Source organism: Lycorma delicatula, chromosome 1 (assembly GCF_047948215.1).
Source record: "Lycorma delicatula isolate Av1 chromosome 1, ASM4794821v1, whole genome shotgun sequence".
Classification (NCBI taxonomy): domain Eukaryota; kingdom Metazoa; phylum Arthropoda; class Insecta; order Hemiptera; family Fulgoridae; genus Lycorma; species Lycorma delicatula.
The window spans coordinates 133638742-133664460 of NC_134455.1; the positions used below are offsets into that span (position 1 = coordinate 133638742).

The 25719-nt window shown below is 32.4% G+C and overlaps 1 protein-coding gene across 2 annotated transcripts in view; it reads left to right on the plus strand.

Moving 5' to 3' along the window:
- The window catches only part of wts (serine/threonine-protein kinase warts), a 101511-nt gene that overhangs the window by 53665 nt on the left and 22127 nt on the right, over positions 1-25719 (plus strand). For both annotated transcript variants that reach the window (XM_075361517.1, XM_075361525.1), the window contains exons 4-6: positions 13141-14816; positions 18446-18543; positions 22316-22494. In XM_075361517.1, coding sequence (XP_075217632.1) covers positions 13141-14816; positions 18446-18543; positions 22316-22494 — 1953 coding nt within the window. The remainder of the gene's footprint in view (positions 1-13140; positions 14817-18445; positions 18544-22315; positions 22495-25719) is intronic.

Here is a 25719-nt window from a genome sequence, read left to right on the forward strand (position 1 = left end):
AAATTGCTAATATAAACATTTTAGAAGAGGAATACGCATGAGACAGTCAAGACATGATATATTACAACAGCCACATATCCAGTTTGGATGTTCAAATTTTCTTTCCCCCAAATGGAAGTATATGATGAATAAAAGTTTATTTATTTATTTATTTATTTTTTAAATGTTTCTTGATGAATAAAAAATTATGAATACAGTATATCACCATTTCCTTATACAGTTTATGACATTTGGTCAGTTATGGAGCAGATCATAATTTACAAAAGTAATCTAAATTGTAGCACAAGAAAAAATTGTGCTTAGTTTGAAGTGCATTAGAAAAAGCCAGGTACTATTTCCTACTTACTTTATTATTATACAGACTTTTCAACTTAAAAGAGGCCCTGATTACTCAGATTAGTTAAAAAATAATAGTTTATCGCAACAGTTAAATTTCCTTTAACAGTAGAAATTATTGTTGCATTCTGTTACTTTTGAATGCTAATGCTTTGCACCATAAAGGTACTGGAATAACTTTGGAAGATTCCAAAGTTCTCCAATATTCTCTGAAAGATAAACAAGAAGGATCATGCCTACTTGAACAAATATCCATTAAGCCACAGAGGTCAGCAAAGGTAATAATAAAAAATATTAAATTATTATTTGCATAGTAATAGTTTATTGTGCAAACACTTGCATATTAATTTACAACAGTGTTGAAAATGATGCCCATCCACTACTATGCACTTGTCAACACTTGACCATGTCATTGGCTGCTCTTGTTAGCTGTACCCTCTCTATTTCCTGGATGGCATTGGTAATGCTTGTTTTCAGTTCTTGCAGAATATGTGTATTGATCCTATAAACAATATCTTTTAGTAACCCCAAAAGAAAGAAGTTTGGACTAGTCAGATTCAGGGATCTTGGTGGCCACGATCCTTTAGAAATGATTCTTTCACTAAAAAATCCTGTAGCATCTCATTTTATAGCAGTAAAGCGTCTGTAGGCAAGTGACACTGTCCTATTGCAACTAGCAGTTGTGCTCATCCTCTTGCAGTAAGGTATGAACTGTTGGATTATTTCTTGGTAGATGGCAGCATCCACAGTTTTTTCAAAATTTCTAACAAGCTTTTCAAAACAAGTCGCCTTGAATCCACACACCATATACCGATTATTTCTGGGTGTAGGCGAGATTCAAAGAAAATGTGCAGGTTTTCAGTACTCCAGGCTTGGTAGTTTTGACTATTAACATACCCATCAAGGTGAAACCACACTTTATCTCTGAAAAACACTTGATGTAAATTGCCAATATTGCCGTTAATGAAGTTGTTGAACCATTGACTGTAAAAAACCCTTATAGTATATAATCAGCCTTAGTTGGATCACAGAAAATCTGCATTCGATACAGGTAACATTTCAGCATTCTCCTTACTACAGTGTGGGTTAAACCTAGTGAAATATTCTTTTCTCAGCTTGATTTATGAGGATATCTTGTAACTGCTGCTTTAATGTCCTGTACGACCTGTGTTGTTAAAACTGACCTGTGTTTGGGCATATTTATGGTCTAATCTCAAACCTGTTTTGCAAAACTTTTTTTACCTGACTTCTGAATAACAATTCATTGATGCTTTCTTTACTAATCTCTGTGAACTTTCTCTGTCAAACAACAATACATGTTGTGTGACAGAGTATTGCATTGTTATTCTTATCATGAGATTTCATCTTCTAAATTTTTCCATCACGAATACATGTTCAACAGTTAATTACATTTTGACAACCAACAACACATGATTTATGCAACCTCATTGAAAAGCCAGTGCTCGACTTAGACTGGCAATACTCAAATATGCAGGCAGTAAACTCTTCTTCACTTCAACCTTCGTAATACCAATGTCTTCCACATTATTTTACTCGTTTCTCACCAATATATATACATTTAGTGTAAACTACTGAGTTATGGGCCTCTTTTTAGTTGAAATATGTAGTTGATCACAATCTGAGACATAAAGAATCAATTATTATTACTTTCCTGGTTATAGTGATGTGTTATTATAGGAGCTATAGCTATAACAGGAAAGTATATAGATCGGTAAAAAAAATTGTCTTTTTTAAGTCTCTAGGATGTTTGTGCGTATGTTTGATGATGGCCTGTCTTATAAGTCTGGATCTCGTCGATTGATTTTTTCACACAGTGTAGTACCTGTCCACTAATTTCTGAAAGGGAAGAATGTGTAGTTTTCAAAAAATTGGAAAAAGGGGTAGGGGTGTTTCAGCTTAAATAAAATTTCAGTTTTTTAGCAGGGAATTTAGAAAAAAATGTTGTCTTATAAAAGTTGAATTTTTTTTTATTAAGATACAATTAAAAAAATGACTATATATTTTTATTTTTTTAGCTATATATTACTTCAGAATAGGAATAATGAGAGTGTGCTTTTTACATAATATTTTCTAAATCAATCAGCCTTCAAATCACTGTAAAACCTTTTTGCCCATCCCACTCCAGTGGTCTATGGTAATGAAAATATTTTTAATTAAAAAAATATTATTTTAAATTTAAATCTATCTCCAATTTACACATTGCATTTTGAATATAAAAATTTTAATTTTTTGATAGTCATTACTGGTTATAATTTCTTGAAAAAAAAAAAATAGTCAAAAAGTTTCACTTCCTTCCTAGAAAATTACAACTTTGTTTATTTAGAATTATGACTGTATATTTATATCTTTTAAAACAATTTAAAAAAGTTCTATTTTTTAAATTTACTCGTACCACTTTGATATTATTTTCTTAAAAATTAATTTTATCGAATGCTTCTCCTTGAGTATAGGAATACCAAAATGAATTTTTTCCACAATTTCAGATTTTTAATGTTCAAAATGTATTTTTTAAACAATAAAGTCACTAAAATAACTTAATAACCCTACCCTTGTGGGGAGCTCTCAAATTAAAAAAAAAAAAATCGAAAAGTGTTTTTAAAATTTAATTTTTTTTGTTTGATTTATTCAAGTCAATTTTTATGAATATTTTATCATTAAAAAAACTCTTGCATGAATCCCAAATTTTGAAAAAGTTGAGAACATGTTTTGCAAACAATTAATTTTATTTTTATTAAAAAAAAATTGTTAAAATCAAAACATTAAAATTTATTTAATACTTTACATGTTTTTTTATATTGATGAAAAATAACTGAAGTTGGCTAATTTAATATTTTTGGTTCTGTATTCACTTGTGTACTTTTAAAAAAGAACAAGAACACAAAACAATAGTCCCACTGTTCAGTTTTCATCAGTCCTCCACAAATATAGAAATAATCAGTTATTTTTCAGTATGCATTAATTTAACCGTGCATCATTAAATTATAAATAAATATTTTTACATCATTGTCATCAGTGATCCTTCCTTTCATGTGAGCTGGTGATCTGATTCATATCCCATTGAGAATTTCCCACCATAGCTCATGGTCCTCTGCCATCTGAATTGATGTGCCTGCCTAACATTTCTCCAGTTGCCTCTTCAATTAGCCAGCCATTTTTAGAGTGGTCAATTAGCAGCCATCTTTAGAGTGGTCTTCCATGTAACCTTCTGCATTTATCTTTTCCCTGTATGACTAGCTTCTCAAGATATTCGCCGGGCCTATGAACTATATGGCTGAAAAAGCAGAGGATGTGCAGAAGCATATTGCAGACAACCTCTTATGTACATCCAGTTTATTTATAATCCAAGTTGTTCATCCTCTTTTCCATCCATGTGACATGGAGCATTCTTCTGCAGGTCCACATTTCTAATGCATCAATTCTCCAGTCTTCCACCTTAATGGTCCAGGTCACAACACCATACATGACTACTGGTATGACTAGTACTTGAAGGCAGTCTCAACTTTCTATTCTACATGGGTGCCCTGGCTTTCCAAATAGCTTTCAGCTTAATGAGAACGTCCTTCACAAAGATAATTCTTCGTATATTTTTGTTCTTCATATTAATTCTTTCCTAGCAGCCATCTTTATCTATTGTTGTTCTTAAATATACAAAACGGTCCACCTTTTTGAAATCCCTGACTGAAAGATTGTTGGCTCTGTCCATGATCATAACCTTTGTTTTTCCCATGTTTAATTTCAGCTCCAGTGCCTGTCTTTCTAGCAGAACTTGCTCAAGGTTGTCAAGGATCTCCTTCATTTCAACTTCAGAACCTGCAAACTGGGCTGTATCGTTAGCAAACCTTAAGTTGGTTATAGGCCGGCCTCTAATTTGTACACTGCCATGCCAGTTTTTCAGGCTCTTCTGCACGATATATTTGCCATAAATGTTGAATAAGATTGGGGACAGAGTACAATCCTTTGTACTCCTGTAGACAGGTAAAAGGCATTGTGCCATTTTTCAGTTTAAGTACCACACTTCTTTATATATAGGTTTTGAATGAGGGTAAAAAGATGATCAGGAACCTCCTTCTCGTCAGGAATCTCTCAACTCCTTCAATAGTTATCACAGATTTTTCCACCTGACTGAGTCAAGACTTTGGCATAATCTAGGAAGCCTATTACAAGAAGAGTGTTGAACTCAGCTTTCTCTTTCAGCTGCCTAATTCATAAGGAGATGTTGTTATAATAACTGAAACAGATAGCAGCACTCTTGTAAATTAATACACAATTATCATTATTTTAGTATTTTTATTCTTATTATGCAGTGATGAAATTATTATTCTGCAAAAATGTTTTCATTCAAAATTAAGGTAAGATATTACCTCCATATTCTGTACTGCTGTACTGGATGATTATTTAAATATATAGCTTTATATTCGGTAAAGTATAGTGATCAGTCAAAAAAAAATCTTAGCATTACACCCACTAAGTGCATTAAGACAAAAAAAAACAAACATTTTTCCAATTGGATGTCTGTTTCTGTTTACTTAAATGTGTGTGTATGTATGTTGCACTGTTTTTCACTAAATTCCATAGACTGGATGAACTAATCATGATATCCAAGGAGGAGGGATATTTGTCAATTTTCTGTTTTTGATGTTTCATTTAGATGAGTTTAGAAAAAAAACTTCCTCTTAGTCAAAAGTGTAGCACTTACTTATTACATAAAACTCAGCAAAAAATTGGGAAAATGTTTCTCACAATGGGAAAAAAATGTATGCCAGAAATAGCAATACATTTAAAATAATCACACAGGGACATTCTTAGTACAGTCGCTTATCATTCACGTTAGCTAACAAATTGTGATGAATTTAAGTAAAGTTTTGGAACTGCTTAATTCAAATGAAATGATTACCAATGGGCATTTTAGATATATACATCATTCTAGTAGTGGTAGTGGAGTTTGTGTTATTACAATTTTTTGGTCATTAGAGTATTTATGTTCTCTCTAAATTTTTAAAGTTTTTATCTCTTTTTTGTTATTTGTTTGAAGTAATTATAGTATCGTGTACCAACTGATGATGTGGGATCCCGTGAAAGTCGATTATTTGTATTAGTTATTTCTAAGTTTTTCTGGTACTCTGTTTTAGGGGTTAAGTTGAAAAATTGAATTTAATTAGCACAATGGTCAGGGTATTGAATTATTGGAATTTTCAAAAAAATATATATATATAATCATACGGATTTGGATTTATGCCTCCTCTGAAAATTTATATTTTTCAATATGTCTAAAATGTTTCACCTTTATCACTCAGAAACTGTAAGTTATTGCAATTGTTTTTAAATACTTTTTTACATACAAACTGTGATTTTTAGAAATTATTTTAACATTGAAATTATTTTTTTTTAATTTATTTATTTATTTTTTGTTAAATAACAGGGATTAATAGTTATGGTCACTGTTTTTGTATTTAAAAAAAATTTAAATGTTACTACTGTTTTTCATTTTTTATGATTTATATTTTATACTTTCCCATCTAGTGGCAAAGCAGTAGAAGGAAAAGTGTTGTAATCAGTCCAATTTAGGCTTATGCAGTTTCCATCAGATCTTGACTTTTTGATATCTAAGGAATCCAAAAAACCTGATGGAAATTTTCTGATTGTTCATATGTACATGTGTGTGTTCAATGTAGTATTTTAAATCACCTTACATCTCCAGAACTACTGGACTGATTTTGACCAGATTTGGTCAGATTACGTCTATATATGGGGCATTGATGCCATTAAATTTTCATCGTGAAAAGTCAAGGAGGTAAGGCTGTTGAGCAAGGTCACCCTCAGTATCTCGAGATTTCACCTAATTAATGCTTTATTTTTCTTAGGCACATTTGTTAATAATTAAAAGATAACAATGCTTGTAAAAAAAAATTTTTCCAAATCGCGCATTCCCATCCCAAAAAATGATCTAAACTAGTGGCTAAGAGGGTATACTGCTTCAATTGTACCCAGTGTTAACAACAAGGAATGCTATTGTAACACTGAAGTGCTAAATTAAGTTACATGCATGCGTGTGTAAGCCGTGTGACGGGAAAGTCCTACAACTTCATCAGATTTTTATTCATTTTTTTATTGTATGTAATTTATAATGTTATTTAAAATAATATATAGTAAAAAACAGATTTTTAATTTTTTACTTTTAAATAATAGTCAAATGAAAACAGCTGTAAAGGAAAATCTTGAAATATTTTGAGAAGCTAGTTTTTGAAATACAGTGTCGCCAAATGGCTTCGACGGCACATAATTCATAACGTTGTGGTGGCCCCGAAAAGGACTGTTTTTTAGCATTAGCTCTGAGAAGAGCTGTCGTTTCCGAAAGCTGGTCTCTGGTGAAGTCGAGGAGTTGCGACTCATCCATTGAAGTCCAACCGAGCTTTCCCTCAGTGGCAGTGGTGGCCCCCTAGAGCCCTGCAGTGTTGGGTCGGCATCGGTCGTCTTTCACCAGCGCGCCAAGGCAGTTTTCCCCAAGCAATCACACACTGGGCCGGCCCTTGCTGCTATGCCTGGCGAGCTGGAGCTGGAGCAGGAAGGTGGCATCTGTGTCCAGCGGCTCCCTCGGCAGGCCCGCCAGGCCTGCTGCTCCGGTGGGGATGTTGGCATCTGCTGGGAGGTACCACGTTGAGCCGGCCAGGAAACTTCTTCCAACTTCAGGTGGCGGTCAGCGATGAACTGCATTCACTCTCATGGTGAACGCTCTTTTATTGGTGCCTCAGTGTGTGGGGCTGCAGCGCCACTGTGGTGGGAGAACTGCGTGGTGGGAGTGATGCTTGTATCAACGCGTGTACTGTGCGTCTCGCTTACATTGTTGCTACTGTTATCGCCCGCCGATATTAAATTAAGGATATATATGGTAACAACAGCTTGTATTTCTCAGTGCTGGGAAAATACTCCTGTTGCCAGCATTTTTTAAAAATATTTTCTCATAACAAATGATGGTAATGTTGACATATAGTTAAAAAAAAATTGTTAACATTATAGTTGAATGTTTCACTAATGTTAAATAAGTTTCCCTTATTTTATTTAGATTGAAAAAAAAATTATTTTGTATGAGTAAACAAAATTAGGGGACATATTTAATTAAGCTAATTTTTCTACAGCTACTGTCGCGATTATTAATGTTTCAGCTCTGATGTTATGGTTTAATTCAGTAGTATTAAAGAAAAATACAGTATATTATTGTCTATTAACTGAACTGTGAAAATTACAAATAATTTCTTTAATTTGCAATACAACAATTATTTGTTTAGGAAAAAAGTATTATTAAACTGATTAAACATATTCTAAAAGAGTCGTTTTGTTTTTTCAAATACAATAAATTTAATAATACGTATTTGAAATAAAATGTTTTAACAATTATTAATATTTGAAAGTTATGAAAATTATAGAAGGTAGTGTAGAAAAGTAATTTTTCATAGAGTTTACCAATTAAAGTAGTAAAGTTCATTATGTACAACTTTTGTAGCTAGGCAGACTGCTAAACAATAGTATAATTCTTTCCACATGTTTAAGAGCATGTGCGGTATTATTAGATCAACAGCTTCAATAATTTTCTGTTTTAAATCGTTCAAACCTTGAACTTTTCTTTGGTACTCTCAGCTTTTAATAAATCCCCAAGTAAAAATCTCCAAAGGAGTGATATTTTGTGATCTAAGTGGCCATGCAGTTGACTTCCTAGTCCGATCCAACATCCGTTGAAAGGTCTTGATGAAAGTGCAGTGGAGCAGCATCTTGTTTCAAATTGAAGCCTTTAGGATTCGCAAAGTTGTCAAGCATGTCAAGGTATATGTGTGTACTGGTGGGCTTCATGAGCAAAAACTGACTGATGTCATTTTTGTGCAGTCCTAACCAGACATTGATTTTCAGTATCCCTTATATTTTCATTTAGTGTATGGTGGTTCCCAATATTCAGATTTGACAATTGTGTCTGTTAACTTTCTTTCATGTATGTAAGTGCTTTATCACTAAATAAAAACATATAAAGATAATTAGAATTGTTTTCGACTATGTGCATTGCCTCTCTAGCAAACTGATGTTGTGGCGGCGTTCATTCGGTTTAACATGATGGAGTTGTAACTTGTACGCTCACAAATGGAGCCGCTTATGAACAATATCGTGATCAATGGAATCAGAAACTATAAGTGTATAACTGGCCCACCTAATTGACTTTCCAGGATTGGCAGTAAATGCATCATGTACATGATCCACAGTCTCGTCACTAACTGAAATTTTTGGATGATTTCCAGTTTGTGAAACCAAGCTTCCTGTCTCTCTCTTAAACTCATATACTACTGACGAATAAATTTGGTTGTAGGAGGATCGATATTCTATTTAGTTTGTATACACCATTGAATATGTGTAACTGATGAAACTCCACTAACCTAACTGTGCATGGAACCTTCTGTTGTGGGATCCACATCTCGATTGACTGCTACTGAGTAATTGCATCGATTGACTGCTACTGAGTAATTGCATTGAGTTGGCTTGCCTGCGTATGCATATTCCACCGACCTTGAGAGTATACAGAAAAAAACTTTGGAAATATTTCCTGTCGATTGAGACAGGAAGGATTTAAGATCACAAAGACTGGTTTTCTAAATATAAGCCATTATTTTTTGGGTACCTTTAGCCTGGACACCCTGTACTTAAGTTAACAAGGAAAAGCCTTATTATGCTTACATTGCTCTTTTTAATAAATGACCAAACCATTTAAAAAATCTCCCTACCAATTTATTTAAATACAATTAAAAGATTTCGTGTTCAGAAACAATATTACTCTGACTTTTTATTTAATACTAATTAAAAAATTATTTTAAAAAATTCCTGAATTTTCTGCATCCTGTTCTTAAATAAGTATACTAATTTTCATTAATGTTTTTTTAATTGTGATATATTTTTTATATTTATAAGGGCAGGCAATCAGCTTACAGTGGAGGCTATTGATTCCCTTTGCTGGGCGTTTGTAGGGTGGTGTCGCTCCTTTAAATCCAAAAATATAGTTTTCAGTTTATTTGTATATTTGTAGTCTCAGCTGCAGCAACCAAGTAGAAAATGTTCTAGTCTCATAATTAAGAGGTCTCCATGACAGCTTTTCTTTAACTGTTTTTGTTACATCTTCAATAATCCAGAAAAGTTTTTTACAAACTTTAAGTTTGTATTAAACATACTTATTGTCTAATAAGAAGACCAAACTTATAAGTTTACCCACCGGGTGGGTCTACTGGTGAATGCGTCTTCACAAATCAGCTGATTTCAAAGTCGAGAGTTTTCAACGTTCAAATCCTAGTAAAGACAGTTACTTTTATATGGATTTGAATACTAGATTGTGGCTTACTGGTGTTTGGGTTTCAGTTAACTACACATTTTAGAAATGGTTGACCTGAGGCTGTACAAGACTATATAAGACTATATTTCACTTAACACTCATACATATGATCCTCATTCATTCTCTGAAGTATACCTGATGGTGATTCTGAGAGGCTAAACAGGAAAAAAAGTCTTATAAGTTTGGTCTTATAAATAAGATGCTAGGAAAAAATTATATGAGTTTCATGTTTGCTATTTTATCTATTACTCTTTTATTTTCCTTTTTTATTTTATCTTTTTTTATTTAAATATCTAAAAATCTTCATGAATATATAGGAGTAAGGGTGACGAGCAATGGGTTAACAAAAATAATCCTAATGTGAAAAATAAAATTTTATTTTAAGAGAATTTCAGTTAATTTATTTTAATTTATAAGGCTGTGAATATAAAATAAAAATGTGATTAAACAGAAGTTTAAAAAGTAAATAAGCAATGCAATAAATGATATTCTTTGAGGCATCTCATAACTGATAAGAGTTTAATGTTTTATAGGTGCATTTAGTATATATTGTTGGTCAGATTAGACTTAGATAACAAATAAGAGGTCTGGCTTTACCCAGTAGGTACTCTAGCTTTTTGAACAGTCCCCAGAATAGGAAACAAGAGTCCATCATGATATTACAAGTGGAACTAGAGTTTTGGTTGACTAAATTTTCACATCTTCCATCCAAAGAAGGAAGAATTGGCTAAGGAAAGGGTAGGGAAAAGAGAGGAGGCAACCGACCCATTGTATCATAAAAAAGTATGTCTCCTTTATTTTTTCATATAATTCAGATTGTGTTATTCATGGTAATTTTACCAGAATGTATTCTTTTTGAATAATGCAGGTTATTGTTTAAAAAGCAAAAAAAAGATTATTGTTAAACATTTCTATAAATTGTCTGAAATAAAAAGAAATACAATGAGTAATAGTTTATTTATATTGCATCCCAATTTTAATGAAATTTTTATTTACCAATTTTTATCTACCTTTGTTAATTCGATCCTTTAATTGCTGCATTTTTAAGTCCTGTGTTAATCCTCAAAGCCAGGATTTTTAAAATATTATTCTGGTCATAATAGAAAAAATTGTTATACATAATAATAAATGTATATTTCTTACTATTTCCTGCAAATGCTAGAAATTTTTTTGTTACCGTATTTACTCATGTAATACATGCTCTGAATTTTTAAACTATTTATAAAAAGATGTGTGAATTTCATGGGTAAATACGGTATTTCTATAAATCATGCTTTCATTTTGAAAATTAAGTGAAAGTCCGATATTCAGCTACAACTCGACTCATCTTGACATCTGTTTGTTTCATGGTAAATAAGTTACAAATACTTCATACAAAAGAGCTACATATATTAAATTTCTGGAGAGTTTTCATCCAGGTCATATTTAGATAGAAACATTCTGTTTCTATCATTGAAGTTGTGAAATCAATTTATATTTTGTTGGAGTAGTTAATTTTTTTTTTACATCACTCGAGTGAAGATTGTATTATGCTTCACTGTACTTTTAAATTGCAATCATAATTATAACTATTTTTGTCAGATATTTAAAATTCAATATCACCATTATCTAATTTCAAATAGGAATTACTAGATAATACAGTTGTGTTACCAACAAAAAAAAATTATACAGCGGCTGACAAATTATTTGGTTTTATTTACAAAAAATTAAAATAGTTGCCACACATAATCTATGTACTCTTATTTGACACAGTGTTCTGAAAATTTTATATGAGTAAACTGATGTTTGGTGTGTCAATTTAGTTGGCCTACTACAACTATATTCAAGTTGGGTAGTAAAAGGTGAACGATTTAAATCTAGTTTATATAATACTTTTTATATAATACTTTTTTCCAAATGTTGCTGTAGCGTTTTCATTTACTTTGGCTTCTGTAATTACAAACATTTTTATTATTTGTTAAAGTGACAAATGAAGAGGTATTGTGGCAAATAGATGAAGAAAGAAGCATTTGGAAAAATATATTTAAAAGAAGTGACAGACTTATAGGCCACATACTAAGTCATCCTGGAATAGTCGCTTTAATATTGGAAGGACAGGTAGAAGGAAAAAATTGTGCAGGCAGGCCACGTTTGGAATATATAAAACAAATTGTTAGGGATGTAGGATGTAGAGGGTATACTGAAATGAAACGAATAGCACTATATAGGGAATCTTGGAGAGCTGCATCAAACCAGTCAAATGACTGAAGACAAAAAAAAATTATTTGTTTCTTATCATATTAATTAATAAACAGTAATAAATTTTCTTTTAAGCTTCCCATTCACTGTTATATTTTTCTCCTTAAATCTATAATATTTCAGCCATATTATAAAGCTCTAGAGATTAAAAAAAATGCGAACCAGAAAACTTTCAATATAATAGATGTTAAACATAATTAAATGATTAGTTATTAACTGAAAAAATTAATTATTTTCATGCCAAACTAAAATAAATAGAAACAAAATGTAAGGTAAAAGAGATTAATGAATGATGAATGAAAATGAAAACTGCATGGGTCTAACATAAAGGGGACTGTATACATAGGAAAATATATTTCTACTTTTTTTTTTGTGTAACTAACAAAAATGATCTCGATAAAAGAGTAAGTGATGGTGATTTCAGTGATGTTTATTTTTTATTATTCTTTATAGTTTGTCTGAAATTTTTATGAAGTTTTGTTTTTCGATTAAAATAAGAAATTGCAGTAGTGACTCTCGCTTATTATAGCCGATGTAAAATGAGTAGGTATCTATTCAGTTTCTAATATCTGAGAGTGATAATGTAAAATCATAAATTGATAAATCAGTGGAAATGTCGTTAATCTTACTTTAATGTTTAAATGTTTCATAAGAATGAAGAGAAGAGATTAACTCAAAACATTATTAGTATTTCTGGTACTCATAATCTTGTTGCAAGAGTAACTTACACTGAACAGAAATTAAGTCATATATTTTTATTTTTATTGTTGTAAGGAAGTATGTGATTATATGTCATTAAAAAATTTTTCACAAAAAAAAATTGTCACATCCCATTGAAAAAACTAATAATACAGAACTGAAAATAGGGAAGATGAAAATTTCCCCCAAAAAACCGTACAATATATGTGCGTACAGATCTTTACACACACATACATATGAATATATATATTTATATTTTTTTTATTTGTTATTGAAAAGAAAAAAAAATTCTTTTGCCTGTCAAATCACGTAATTTAATTTTGATACTGATATATGTCATGGACTATTTTATTACTGATCGATGTTTTGTTGATTCATTGGCCACTTGTAATGTTTGACATTTAATTTTGATTATGTAAGATTTTTTTGCAATCTTATCTCGTTAAAGTTCTTTATATTGTAGTTTGTGAATTTTGTTGAATGTGCAGGCCTATCGAAATTGAAACGAAAACCATCATTGGAGAGGGAGCTGAATTTGCATCCGAGAGGTAGTCCGGCGTTGGACAGCGGTGCAGGCAGTTCACGATCTGATAGTCCTAGAGGCGGAGCTGATCATCCTCAACTTAGTCGCCAGTACTCCCCGGGTGGATTTGAGCCGCCGCCACCACCACCACCGAGGAGCGGGTCAACTCCCCCTCCTCCTCCTCCACCGCATGCTCCGCATGCATATCCTGCTATGTTAAAACGCATGAGCCCAGCGCCCGGATCTGTTGCTCGTGGTACCAGCCCTGTGTCTATAGCCGGCAGGCAACCTATGGTCGTCCAGAACGGTCCTCAAGTTCAGCAGCAGTTATCGCAGCAGATGCAGGCTCTCAGTTTGTATCCAACTTCATCTGAACCGCCTCCACCTTATCCGCTTGTCTCACCTTCGCCGGTCAGCCCTCCTCCACCTCCGTCGTATTCTGTTTCCATTCAGAGTAGACAGAGCCCAACGCAGGATTATCGTAAGAGTCCTTCCTCTTCAGTACCGTCCTCCTCAGGAGTATATTCCGGCGGTTCACCTAGTCCAGTCACAGTGTCGGGTGGTGCTACGACTCCGACTTCAGTCGCCGTACCGACACCACCAATGCATTCTTGGGGTGCACGGCAAGCTAAAACTCAACCTCCAATCATAATGCAGTCTGTTAAGAGCACACAGGTTCAAAAACCTATCTTGCAGACAGCAACTGCCCCTCCACCTCCTCCATCGTATGCGACATCGATGCAACAGAAACAGCAGCAGCAACAGCAGAAAGCTATTGCACAGCCACAGCAGGCATCCATCACCACAGCGGTCACTGTACCTACTACTGAACCTCCAAGTTATGCTAGCACCATGCAGGCTTTAGCGGCTCAGAGAGGCATGGCTCCTCCTCCTCCATACGGTGAAGAAACTGGAACGGCTACAGTGGAAAGCACAACAGCACCTCGCACTTCTCCTGGATTACAGAAACCTGCGTCCCATCCGGCTTTACAACGAAAATTTTCTCCTGGTGAATCTCCTCAACCCGAGTGTCCTTCACCTTCAACCCCACCTCTTCCACCTACATCGTCTTCTTCTGTGGCACAGAACGGTGGTAACGAGAGGTTTGGTGGGGGAAATGAAAGAGTGCCTTTTAAAATTGATCACGAGTCACCTATACCTGAAAGAAAGCATATGAGTAAAGAAAAAGAAGAAGAAAGAAGAGATTGTAAAGTGAGAAATTATTCCCCACAAGCTTTTAAGTTTTTCATGGAACAACATGTCGAAAACGTTTTAAAATCATATAAACAGCGTGTTTTTAGGAGATTTCAATTGGAAACTGAAATGGCAAAAATAGGACTTAGTGCAGAAGCTCAGTGTCAGATGAGAAAAATGTTGTCGCAGAAAGAGTCAAATTACATAAGACTTAAAAGAGCTAAAATGGACAAATCAATGTTTACAAAAATTAAACCCATTGGGGTCGGCGCTTTTGGAGAAGTGGCATTGGTCAGGAAGATCGACACAAATCATTTATATGCGATGAAAACTCTGAGAAAAGCTGATGTATTAAAGAGGAATCAGGTGGCCCACGTCAAAGCTGAGAGAGATATCCTTGCTGAAGCTGATAATGAGTGGGTAGTGAAACTCTATTACTCGTTTCAGGTTAGTTTAATTCTTATTAGTAATAAAAATTATTTTTATTTTTTTAAAGTAATTGATTGCTAATATAATGTTTATAGCTTAAAATTATTTATTGTTTTAATTTTTGTATGTGGCTGGTTAATTGCTATTTTGTAGTAACCTTATGACCATAAAGACTATGGTACAACTATTAGTGGTTTAGAGGTGGTATCTGATAACGTAGGGGAATTGCCCGTAGTGCTTACACCTCCCCTTAAATGCAAACAACAATTTGTGAATTCAAAGGTTCGCTGTTCTACTTTCTACCATTTCTTCCTATAAACGTTCATTGATGCTAATTCTGCTTCTTTATCATCTTTCCTTTACTTGTTTTTACTGCTTTTTTTTCTTTATTTACTCAAAAAGTCTAACAAAATGGTCCTCTTGATCTTTTCCCCATTTTCTTTTTTAATTTTATTTATGATTTTCTTCACATTGTATTCATATGAAACTTATTTTTGCTTGCAATATGCAGTCTAATGATAAGAAATATACTTAAATAAAAAAAAGTTAGTATTTATTTACATTCTCTTCCAATAGATTGAATCTTATCATGTTGCTAGTTGTGATAAATTCTTTGCTTTCAATCTTGGTGATTTATTGAAAATTTTATTCCTGTTGCACACCAGCTGTAATATCTGATTTTCTTTTTTCCCTTAAGGTACTTTTAAAAATTGATCTACTGTGGTAATTCAACAAGTTGCTTTTTTTTTGTTATCAGTGTCATTTGAGATAACGTAAGCATTTTGAGTCATAATGTTGATAATATTTTCACTGTACCTGTTCTTGAAATTGTAGTGTGTATGGTTTGCTTGAGTAATTTGATTAGAGCGTATAATCTACTTTATTAAATAATTAAACAATATGACTAGGATAGAAGGAATTTTGGAACTCTTTCGCATAAGAGACTGTTCAAATCCAAAATTTATCTGAATTCTTCCATAACATTTTTTATTACTGCTTGTTGTGGAATTTTAGGTTCAAGAAATATGCAAATACACATCTAATATTCTTTTATACACCTTGAAAATCTTAATATTGCAAAGTAATTACTGGTAATAGGTTATCTCTGTTATCATGATCATCTCTAAAGTGACCTTGGGTGGTCTTTTTATAGAGAGTTCACTATATTATGTATAGAACAAGGACCAACTTCGAAGTGCATTTCAGTCATAAGAAATAAACTTAGTATATCCAGTTTAAAGTAGTTTGATTGTGGAAATTTTTCTTTAAAAAGAAATATAATTGTGTTTTTTTTTGGGAAGTAGGTGAATACTCATTCATGTGTGCTGTTTTTTATCTGACCACTTTTCCAGCCACTCCCAGGTCTCCCTCCCTCTCCCTACCCTCTCTCACTCCCTCTCCCTCACACCCTCCCACCCATCCCTCTCTCTGTGTGTACACAAATTTCAATTTGTGTAGCCAAAATTAGTTTTAACTGCTGTCATAATGGTAATTGTAACTAAAAAACTATCAATACGATGAAGTTACTCATTTATGTGCAATCATTACTAAAAAAAAGTTTGTTTTTAATAAATAAAAATAATATCAAACCAGTTAACAAATGTTTTCATGTTACTCACATAATACTTTTTATTTATGGAAAAGGCCTTATGTATTTGTTGCCATTTTTAACAAATTACCAAATCATTTTAAAAAAAATTTCCACCAATTTGTTTTAAGTTAAAAATTTTCTTGTACAAAAACAAATATTACTCTTGTCAATTAAATTTTAAATTATAATTAAAGAATTAAAAAAAAAGACAAATTTCCTGCATCTCTGTTCAGCATAATAATAAATATGTGCTTAAATAATTTTCATTAATGCCTAATAATATTATTATCCTTATGTATCTTTCTATTTCTAATTTTATAATTAAATGTTTATTTTATGATGTTGCTGTGATCAGGTTTTTACCACAGGTTTCCCTTGATTCATTCTGGCGGATGCTGAGACAGTTCTTTTTTTTTCTGATGTGGCCTGTATAATGTATTATATACCAATCAGAATAAAAGATTTATTTATTTATGTTATTGATTTTTTTTTAAAGAAATGTAATTGATTTTTTCTTATAGGTGTGACATGGTTAAGTTTTTGTAACTGCATGTTTCTGCTCAAAAGTTATACATAAAAAAACAAAACTTCGTTTAAATATTTTTATGGTGTTATTTGATGATTCCTTCCTTCTAAATCTTTCAAAGTACTGTCCTACTGTACTGTTTACTGTTAGAATGCTTTATGGAATCCTTAATGTGAAGTATTTAAATTTCAGTTTCTGTATTATTTGAAAACTTCAGCTGTTTTAATTTTATTTTATTTTAAACAATAAAAGTGTACAGCCCAAACTTGGATACTAGGTAGTAGAAAGGTGTGCGACTGCCTTTTTTTCACTAAAAGCTCTCATAAGGAACAATATGAATGTGGACATATTTTGATGGCATAACATGATGAATATTTAGCATAGCACCTCCGTCTGTTTCTTTTCTCATTGTTTTTTCAAAATGTTGTATACTGTTAAATAGAATAAATTACTTAATTGTTTGACACTGTTAAAAGAGTTAAACATATATTCATATCATGATGTTTAGGTGGAAGTGACTTGTCGCGGATTTTATTTTTAAAATGATTATTTTTTTCAATCTAGTGTGCGACAGTGCTTTGGTTTCCATGTAACAACTCATGACCCATTGCGTGTAAAAAGTATTTTAAGATGTTTTTATTGTTTTTAACAATAAATTGATCAATTGTTATATGATCAATTCAAATGGGGGCCTGCTCACACAACACAAATGTGTTTTTTTTGTGCTTAAAAATTAATGATTTCAATTTTATAATTCCCACCTGTTTTGATAAATGAACAGCTGACAGTCTTAACATTATTCCTTAATAATAACCTTTACTTTTTCTATATGAAGCAACCAGATTTTTGATTTTGGCCTAATTTGAAATTATTAAATGGCTGACATATCTTCAGTTGGAGATAATTTTATACAGCATTTTGGTTTTTTGTAAAGATTTTCTGGGTTGTTTAAGTTTTTGAATGTCCCAAGCATTCATCATCTTGAATGGATGTAGAAGCACGTTCAAATTCAGCAGCTCGCTTTTTTATCTTTGAAAACAAAATGAGAATCCTTTGTAGTAGAATCTAACCCTTTTCAAATGTGTATCAGGGTTAAACCTTTTAAAACTACGTACTTAATAATATCTAGAACTTTAATTTTATCCATTTTTCAGAGAATGTCAAACTTAGTTTTTCAGCAATTAGTTCTTCAATTTAGTCTTCATAAAAATCACTCCACACATAAAACACATCAATCAAGCCTTTGTGAAATATAGACTGAAAAATTATAAAGTTGGTGTGAAAGCTGCTATATAACTTTATTAGACATTGGTGTATAGTGGATGGCATCATTACAAGTATTTTTATTCAAGTACAGTTTCTTGATGAAATCGCACATAAGAATATGCTGTCTGTGTTTATGCTTAGTATATTACATGGTTTATATCTTTTGTAATAAATAGTTTACATATAAATAGTTATTAGCATATGAAAATTAAAACAATAAGTGATTACAGTTTGTGTATAACATTGTCATATTTATTGTTACAGGATAAAGATAATTTATATTTTGTTATGGATTATATACCTGGTGGTGATCTTATGTCGCTTCTAATAAAAATGGGCATTTTTGAAGAACCATTAGCTAGGTGAGTAAATGCTTGAAATTGTAATTTGGTTTACCAGTGCAGTGCACATAAACAAAAAGTATTTTGCTAATATCCTCCATCATTTATCGAATTGAATGAAAGTTAATGTGCAACATTGTACACACTATAATATTAGATTATTCAAAACATAATAGGATAAAGTGTTTTATTCCAGGAAAGTTTCATTAAAATTGTATCCTAAGACAACAAAAAAGAATAGTATCAGTAAAGCATTATACATGTTCATATTCTGTTTCTTGAATCATTGGATAATGGATCAACATTTTTGCCAACTTTTGGTTTTTTTTTTTCATATAGTGTCTATATAAAATAATGCTGGATTTCAAACGGTCATAATTTTGGAATAAAGCATGACATATTCGTCAACATAAGAGAAACTCTCCAAGAATCTACCTGTGCTGTAGATTTCCATATGCACTCGTACAGCTGCTCTACAGATATCAAGGCAATATTCAACTTCTTGTCATACATGGTAGAGAACATCATGTGTTTTAGGAAAACAAAAATAAAGATTATAAAGAAAAAAAAAGAAGAAATAAAGATCTATATGATATGATCTATCTGCTGTTGTCCAATCCATCAGTGAGGAAATGCTTTGTTTCCGTAATCCCGCAAGAATCTGGCAAAATGTGAAGAGTTTTGCATTACAGGAGATTGGAGTTTTCAAGTATTTAGAGCACCGCATACTCTTCTAACATATCCAGGAAGTTGTTTTCAATTATAGTTTTTTTCATTTTTTTCAGGGAAAAATTATGCTGTAGTACTCATTCCAACACATGAAATATTGCTTCATCACTGAAAGTAGACTCGTTTAAGAACTTCTCATTATGATTTAATTGATTGGATCAGTTAGATCACATTTGATCTGTTGAAAATTTAAATCATTTAATTTTTCCTTTGGATAAATTTTAATGTAATGCCTGAATTTTATAACTGGTAAATCTGAACAGATGTAAAAGAGAAAAAATATTTTTATTAGTTGAAATTTTAGTTTACTTTTCAATATCTGTAATTATCTCTTATTAATACTAATTGATATGCAGACATTTACTATTTTATTAATTGTAATTAAAGTAAAATATGGTGCTGATTTTTAATCTTTATTAAATGTATTGACTTTGTGTGCTTAGTAATAAAGTTGTGTAATATTTTGGTAAGGATTGAAATCGCAAAGAAAGATAATTATAAACTCAGATTTATAGTTAGTCGAGTATTTAGATTCATCACTTAATTTTGAGGATTGGCTGGTATAGAAAATATTCACTTTGCTCTACTTCAATATCTGAAGAATAGGAGTTATTACAACACATATACAGCATGATCGATATAAGATTGTTAGTTATGTTATGTTGTATAACATAACCTTTGTTAAGTACCAAATCTGATGAATTATATTAGACGTTTAGAAGGTTCCTTAACACTATACTCGGTGTGTTGAAACTGCTCATATTTTTCTTGATGGAATATTGCTGAGTTCATTGAATATTTGACTTATTGCTTTGTCTATTGAGAGATATTGAATTGTTTAGAATGCGTTCAGAAATATTTAAAGATTTCTTTGCTGTTTTTTTCAAAACAGTTAAAAATAAAAGTAAATTCTACTTAGCAGTGGTTAAACTGTAATGTAGAATTCTGTTGTAAATGTTTCCGGGGGTTTTTCAATGCGTTTAAAAATGGTAAAAATATTCTTAATGTGATCAGAAAACTTTAATAAAAGAGCCAGATATATGAAATGTGTTCAAAAAGTAACAAAAATTTTGAAATTTCATGGGTTGTATTAGTCTGATTCTTGGGATTTTTTCGTAGTTTTATTGGTAAACATGTCTGAAAAGTATCAGTACATTTTTAGCCATATTGGATATTTAGTCTGTTGTCAGCTGTAAAAAGGATAACACAATCACAATCACAATCACAATCTGCGAATCAATCACAATGGTACAATCTGTGATTTTTTATTTGTATAAATAACGAATCAGAGAATTTGTATTAAATTTTGCTATAAGATTGGAATAAAGTGTATTAATGTTTTAAAAATGTTAAATATTGCTTTTGGTGAGTCTGCTATGAGTAAAACAAAGGTTTAAAAGTGGTATAAGCGTTTCCAAGAAGGTCGTGAAGATGTTGAAGATGATGAGCGCCCCTGACTCCCCAGCTCAACAACTGATGAATACGTTGAAAAAATTAAAGAAATGATGTTGCTGAATCACAATGAGAGAAGTCGCTGAAGATGTTGGGATGTCAATTGGCTCATGCCATGAAATTTTTTCATATGTTTTGGGTATGAAACATGTGACAGCAAATTTTGTTTGATAATTGCTGAATTTTGAACAAAAACAGCAGCGAATGAAAGTTGCAAGAAGTCGCTAAATGAAGTCAATAACGATGCAGAACTACTGAAACGTGTCATATCAGGTGATGAAACATGGGTTTACGGATATGATGTCGAAACTATGGCTCAATCGTCCCAATGGAGGCATTCTGGATCACCAAGACCGAAAAAAGCTCGACAAGTACAGTCGAATGTGAAGGTTATGCTCACCATGTTCTTCGATTTTATTAGCATAGTGCATCATGAGTTCTTGCTACAAGGTCAAACGATCAATAAGGAGTATTACCTACAAGTTCAACGCTGTTTGCGTGAAGCAATCCGAAAGAACATCTGGATTTGGGGTGAAACAACTCATGGCTTTTGCATCACAGTAATGCGCCTGCTCACACTTCATTGATTTTTTGTCAATTTTTAGTCAAAAACAACACTGTAATGATACCCCAGCTGCCATATTCACCAGACATGACCCTGTGTGACTTTTTTCTTTTCCCACAAATAAAGAGAACCGTAAAGGGCCATCGTTTTACAAGCCTAGATGAGATTAAAAGCGAATCACTGAAAGAGCTAAACACTATTCCAAAGATTGATTTTCAGAAGTGTTTCAGGGATTGGAAGAAGCGCTGGCATAAGTATATAATATCTAATGGGGGTCTGTTTTGAAGGGGATAACATTAATGTAGATGAAAAAATAAAATTCTTCCCAAAAAACAAAAATTCTCGTTACTTTTTGAACACACCTCATACAGCTAGCTGGGCCTTCATGGCAGTTGGCAATGGAAATAGAAGTCTGGTTGTTTTAAAACTAATGTAACTGTACTACTTAACAACTGTTTTTAAATAATATTAGGTTAAAAAATAATCCATATTATGTATTATGAGATGAGAAAATTAATTAAAGAGTAGAATTGGCAGTTGAGTAATAGACAGCTTTAGTAAAAAGAATTTAGTGATTTAGAGGATTTAGAGAATGGTCTGGGACCACTTTTATTCAATTTCTTAGATAAAACGCATAAGGAAGCACCAAATTCATTCCTTGCTTTTGTACCCTAAGAATTTTAGTTCGGTTTAATTTCATAGAGGGAGCAGAAATCAGGGCTAAATGTTTTGCGAGCTTAAACTCATTAACGAACCATTTTCTGACTTATGCTTGTATGAACGTGTTTTTTTTTAGATTAACACTGAAGATATTCTACTACACTTAAATTTTATAATTGAACATGATGGGAGATGATTGACTTCCTAGTCAGCTGATTTGAGAAGATGCGTTTACCACTAGACCAACCCAGTGGTTTAGTTATTAGTGTGCTGTAAAAAGAAATGCAAACTTTCTAATTGTTTTATTTTTTAGCAAATGTTCTTTAATATGTAGTGGCTGAAAAATTAAAAAATGTAATTTATAATTATTTTCTTGTTTATTTATAGGTTTTATATAGCAGAATTGACTTGTGCGGTGGAAAGTGTTCATAAAATGGGTTTTATTCATAGAGATATTAAACCTGATAACATACTCATCGATAGGGACGGTCACATAAAACTTACAGATTTTGGTCTTTGTACTGGTTTCCGGTGGACGCATAATTCAAAATATTACCAAAATAATGGTTTGTATACTATTTTATTATTTAGCATGGTTACTTTTTTAATGGTATTTTTTTATGATTATTATTATTTATGTATTCAAAAATTAGCTTGAAAATTAACTGAAGTTAATAATATCAATAGTTAAAAAAAAATGCTAGGTCAATAGTATGCGTTATAAAATATTAGAAATGGTGACTAATGGTGCTAATAAACGTCCACATAACAGAATTCAGTGTGCTTATTGGTTGGCATTCATGTTTTTTTTTTTACAGTATATTGTGTGAAAGGAGTAAAACTGAATTTGACAGTAAAATAAATTGTTTTCATAGGATTGAAACACAATACTGTGACATCTAAAAATATTATTCATTTCTTGCATTATGGCATTTCTCCATTCCTTTCTGTTCTGCGCAGATGGCTCGATTCAGTTTATTTCTTACATTCTTAATTTTTAATTGTTTGTTTTATGTATTCTAATCTTCATCTGTCCTTATAGTTTTTGTTTTTACTTATTTTTTTTTTTAATTAAAGTAAACAAACTTGTAGTGCCGTAGTATATATGAGCTAACCTGATTAGTTGTTTAATAAAAATTTCACCACAAACCTTCTTTTTCTCCAATTTATATTAAAACGCTCTTAGTTGGAATTTAACCACTTAAATTTTGTGTAGATTCTTCCACGAACAAGATATTTCAAAAGCTTATATTTGTTAAAAAACTTTTTCTGGTTTTTTTATTGCCGTTTCAGTACCAACAAGTGATTCAGATTTTTCCATATAAATTGGAAAACAAGATTATTCTCCAAAAACTGATCACAAAAATCTTTATTTAAAATGTAAACCTAGATGACCATTTTGTTAAACCATCATGATTAGATATTAAAGAAAAAAGTATTATATATGTTTGATGAATTAGCTGCTCATGGCTTCAAGTTCTGAATATTCTCTCATATTATATTCTGTATTGTATGATATGTCAATACTTGGTGATAAGATTGTGATTTTCTTATTGTTGTTTAGCTAATGTAGTGTATTTTTGATGATCAGCCACTAATGGCTACATGTATTGAATATTACTTGTTTTACTTTTATTGTATATTGTTTATTTTGTTGATTGTAGATGTTAAATTATTAAAACAAAGAAACAAAGTAATAAAATACTAAGTATATAAATAACTTATGATTAGTGAGATAAGACTTCACATAATAGATACCTTCTTTATTTGTATCTCAGATGGGGATACTAGATCTTAAAATATCATAATGGAAATGTAGATAAAATAAAATGAATGTCTGTAAATAATTTGATTGTGAATATAACTAGGTAAATATTCGTTGTTTTAGACATTAAGTATTTTTAAGTGTAAGAATGATTGGGGAGATAACTAAGCGCATTTATTTCTACAAAAAAAAGTGAAGCTGTGCGGTGAACACATCAGGATCAATAAAAATCAGAAGGAAGGAGTAGTACATCTGGATGTTAGCATATTGCTTGATGGATAAATGTTATGACATATCAGGATAATAAAGGATGTTCCATAGATGAAGCATCAATGACATCTCAATTACCCCCATCCCCCCCGAGGGGTGAAGATCCCACTTCGTAATGTGTCAGGTTGCTATACCACCCCCTCTGTTCCTTGCCAACAATGGCTTTAACAGAGGACCTCTTCTTGCCCTCCAACTAATCACATTTCACAGTGTTCAGCCCGGTCACGTGAGATGCCACCGATGCAGATGCCCCGAGGGACACCTACATCAGTAAATTCACACCGAGAGATAGCATAGAGTTTATGCCTTCCAAAGAAGACATCTGACACCTAAAGCTACCACGTTGCTCTCAGGAACTAAGCTAAAAGCCTACTCATGGAAGATCGAAGACCCCGCGCCTGTCACTATTAAGCCCTAAACTACACCCTAGTACGTAGATGCATCAAGTATGCCACGACAGCATATTAATCTGCAAAAATTCAGTCATCCGCAAACGAATATCGTTAATTAAGCAATTGGAGTGTAGCCAGCATAAACTAAGTCCCAAAGGACCTCAGGTCTGGTCTGTCGGGAGCTGAGTATAACCTCTAGTCTTCCACTACAGCTCCACTTTTGAGGACTGCTCGGAATAGCACTAGGTTGATCGCAACCAACATTTACTTATTACCCAGCATCAATGACAGGAGATATTTGAGTAATAAGAAGTAGAAGGGTGCTAAAGTGTGAGTGAATGAGACACAGTAATATTGGCTAAAAAAAAAATAATCTAGCCAGAGGGGTCGAAATGCGGAACCGTGCAGGGCCAGGAAGGTAGCCTTCTTGCTGAGGTTGTCTTAGCTTGGTCACACACAAGAGTGATTAGGTCAGGCCACTCTGATAAAGCATGAAGAACTCTTAGGTTTGAGGGGCGGGTGCGTGATGATCAGGGGGTATGCATGGGGGCATACATGGCTAGGAGTAGGATAGGGGAGGGGGTAGCCCTCCTGTGGAGAGGCATCATGGCATCCAGAAAATGATTAGGCCATAAGAAAATATAAACTTTTTTTTGGGGGGGGGAAAGCTTTTATTTTCTACATAATCTTTAAAATCTATACACTTAGTCCAATGATGCTCATGCTGGTTGAACCCATCATTTTAGGAAGATTTATCAAAATCTTCTAAACAGATAGATTTTGACAATAATTTCATGATTTTGTGTAAATCTCTTTCCAGCAAGCCACTTCTTCTTTATTTATGGAAACAGAATGTAATCCAAAGGTACGAAGTCGGGTGGATAAGGAAGTACAGAAGATTTTCGCTGATGCAATTACAGAAAAGTGAGCCAATGCATTGTCCTGGTGAAAAATAACTTCTCTCTTTGGTCAAATGTGATAGGATTTTTTTTTATTTTGTTATTTAGAAGATCAGCAAAGATGCATAAAGTTATCCAGTTTTACCTTTTTCCATACAAAGCCGATATAGATTGTGCCATGACATCTTAAAAGATAGCGGGCATTATCTTTCTTGCTGATGGAAAGATTTTCATCTTATCGGATTCTCTAATCAAAACAGTGAGGTGTTTTGGTTTCAGGTCAGTAATGATGTATCAAGTTTCATTAAATTTTATGAAAGGCAAAAATTCTTCTTGTTACATTGAAACAGCTCCAAATTTTGCTTAGAAATGTTTACTCTTTCACTCTTTTGATAGATTGTGAGCAAATGTGGCACTCATTTTGCACACAGTTTTTGCATATTTTTAATTATCTTGCGAAATATT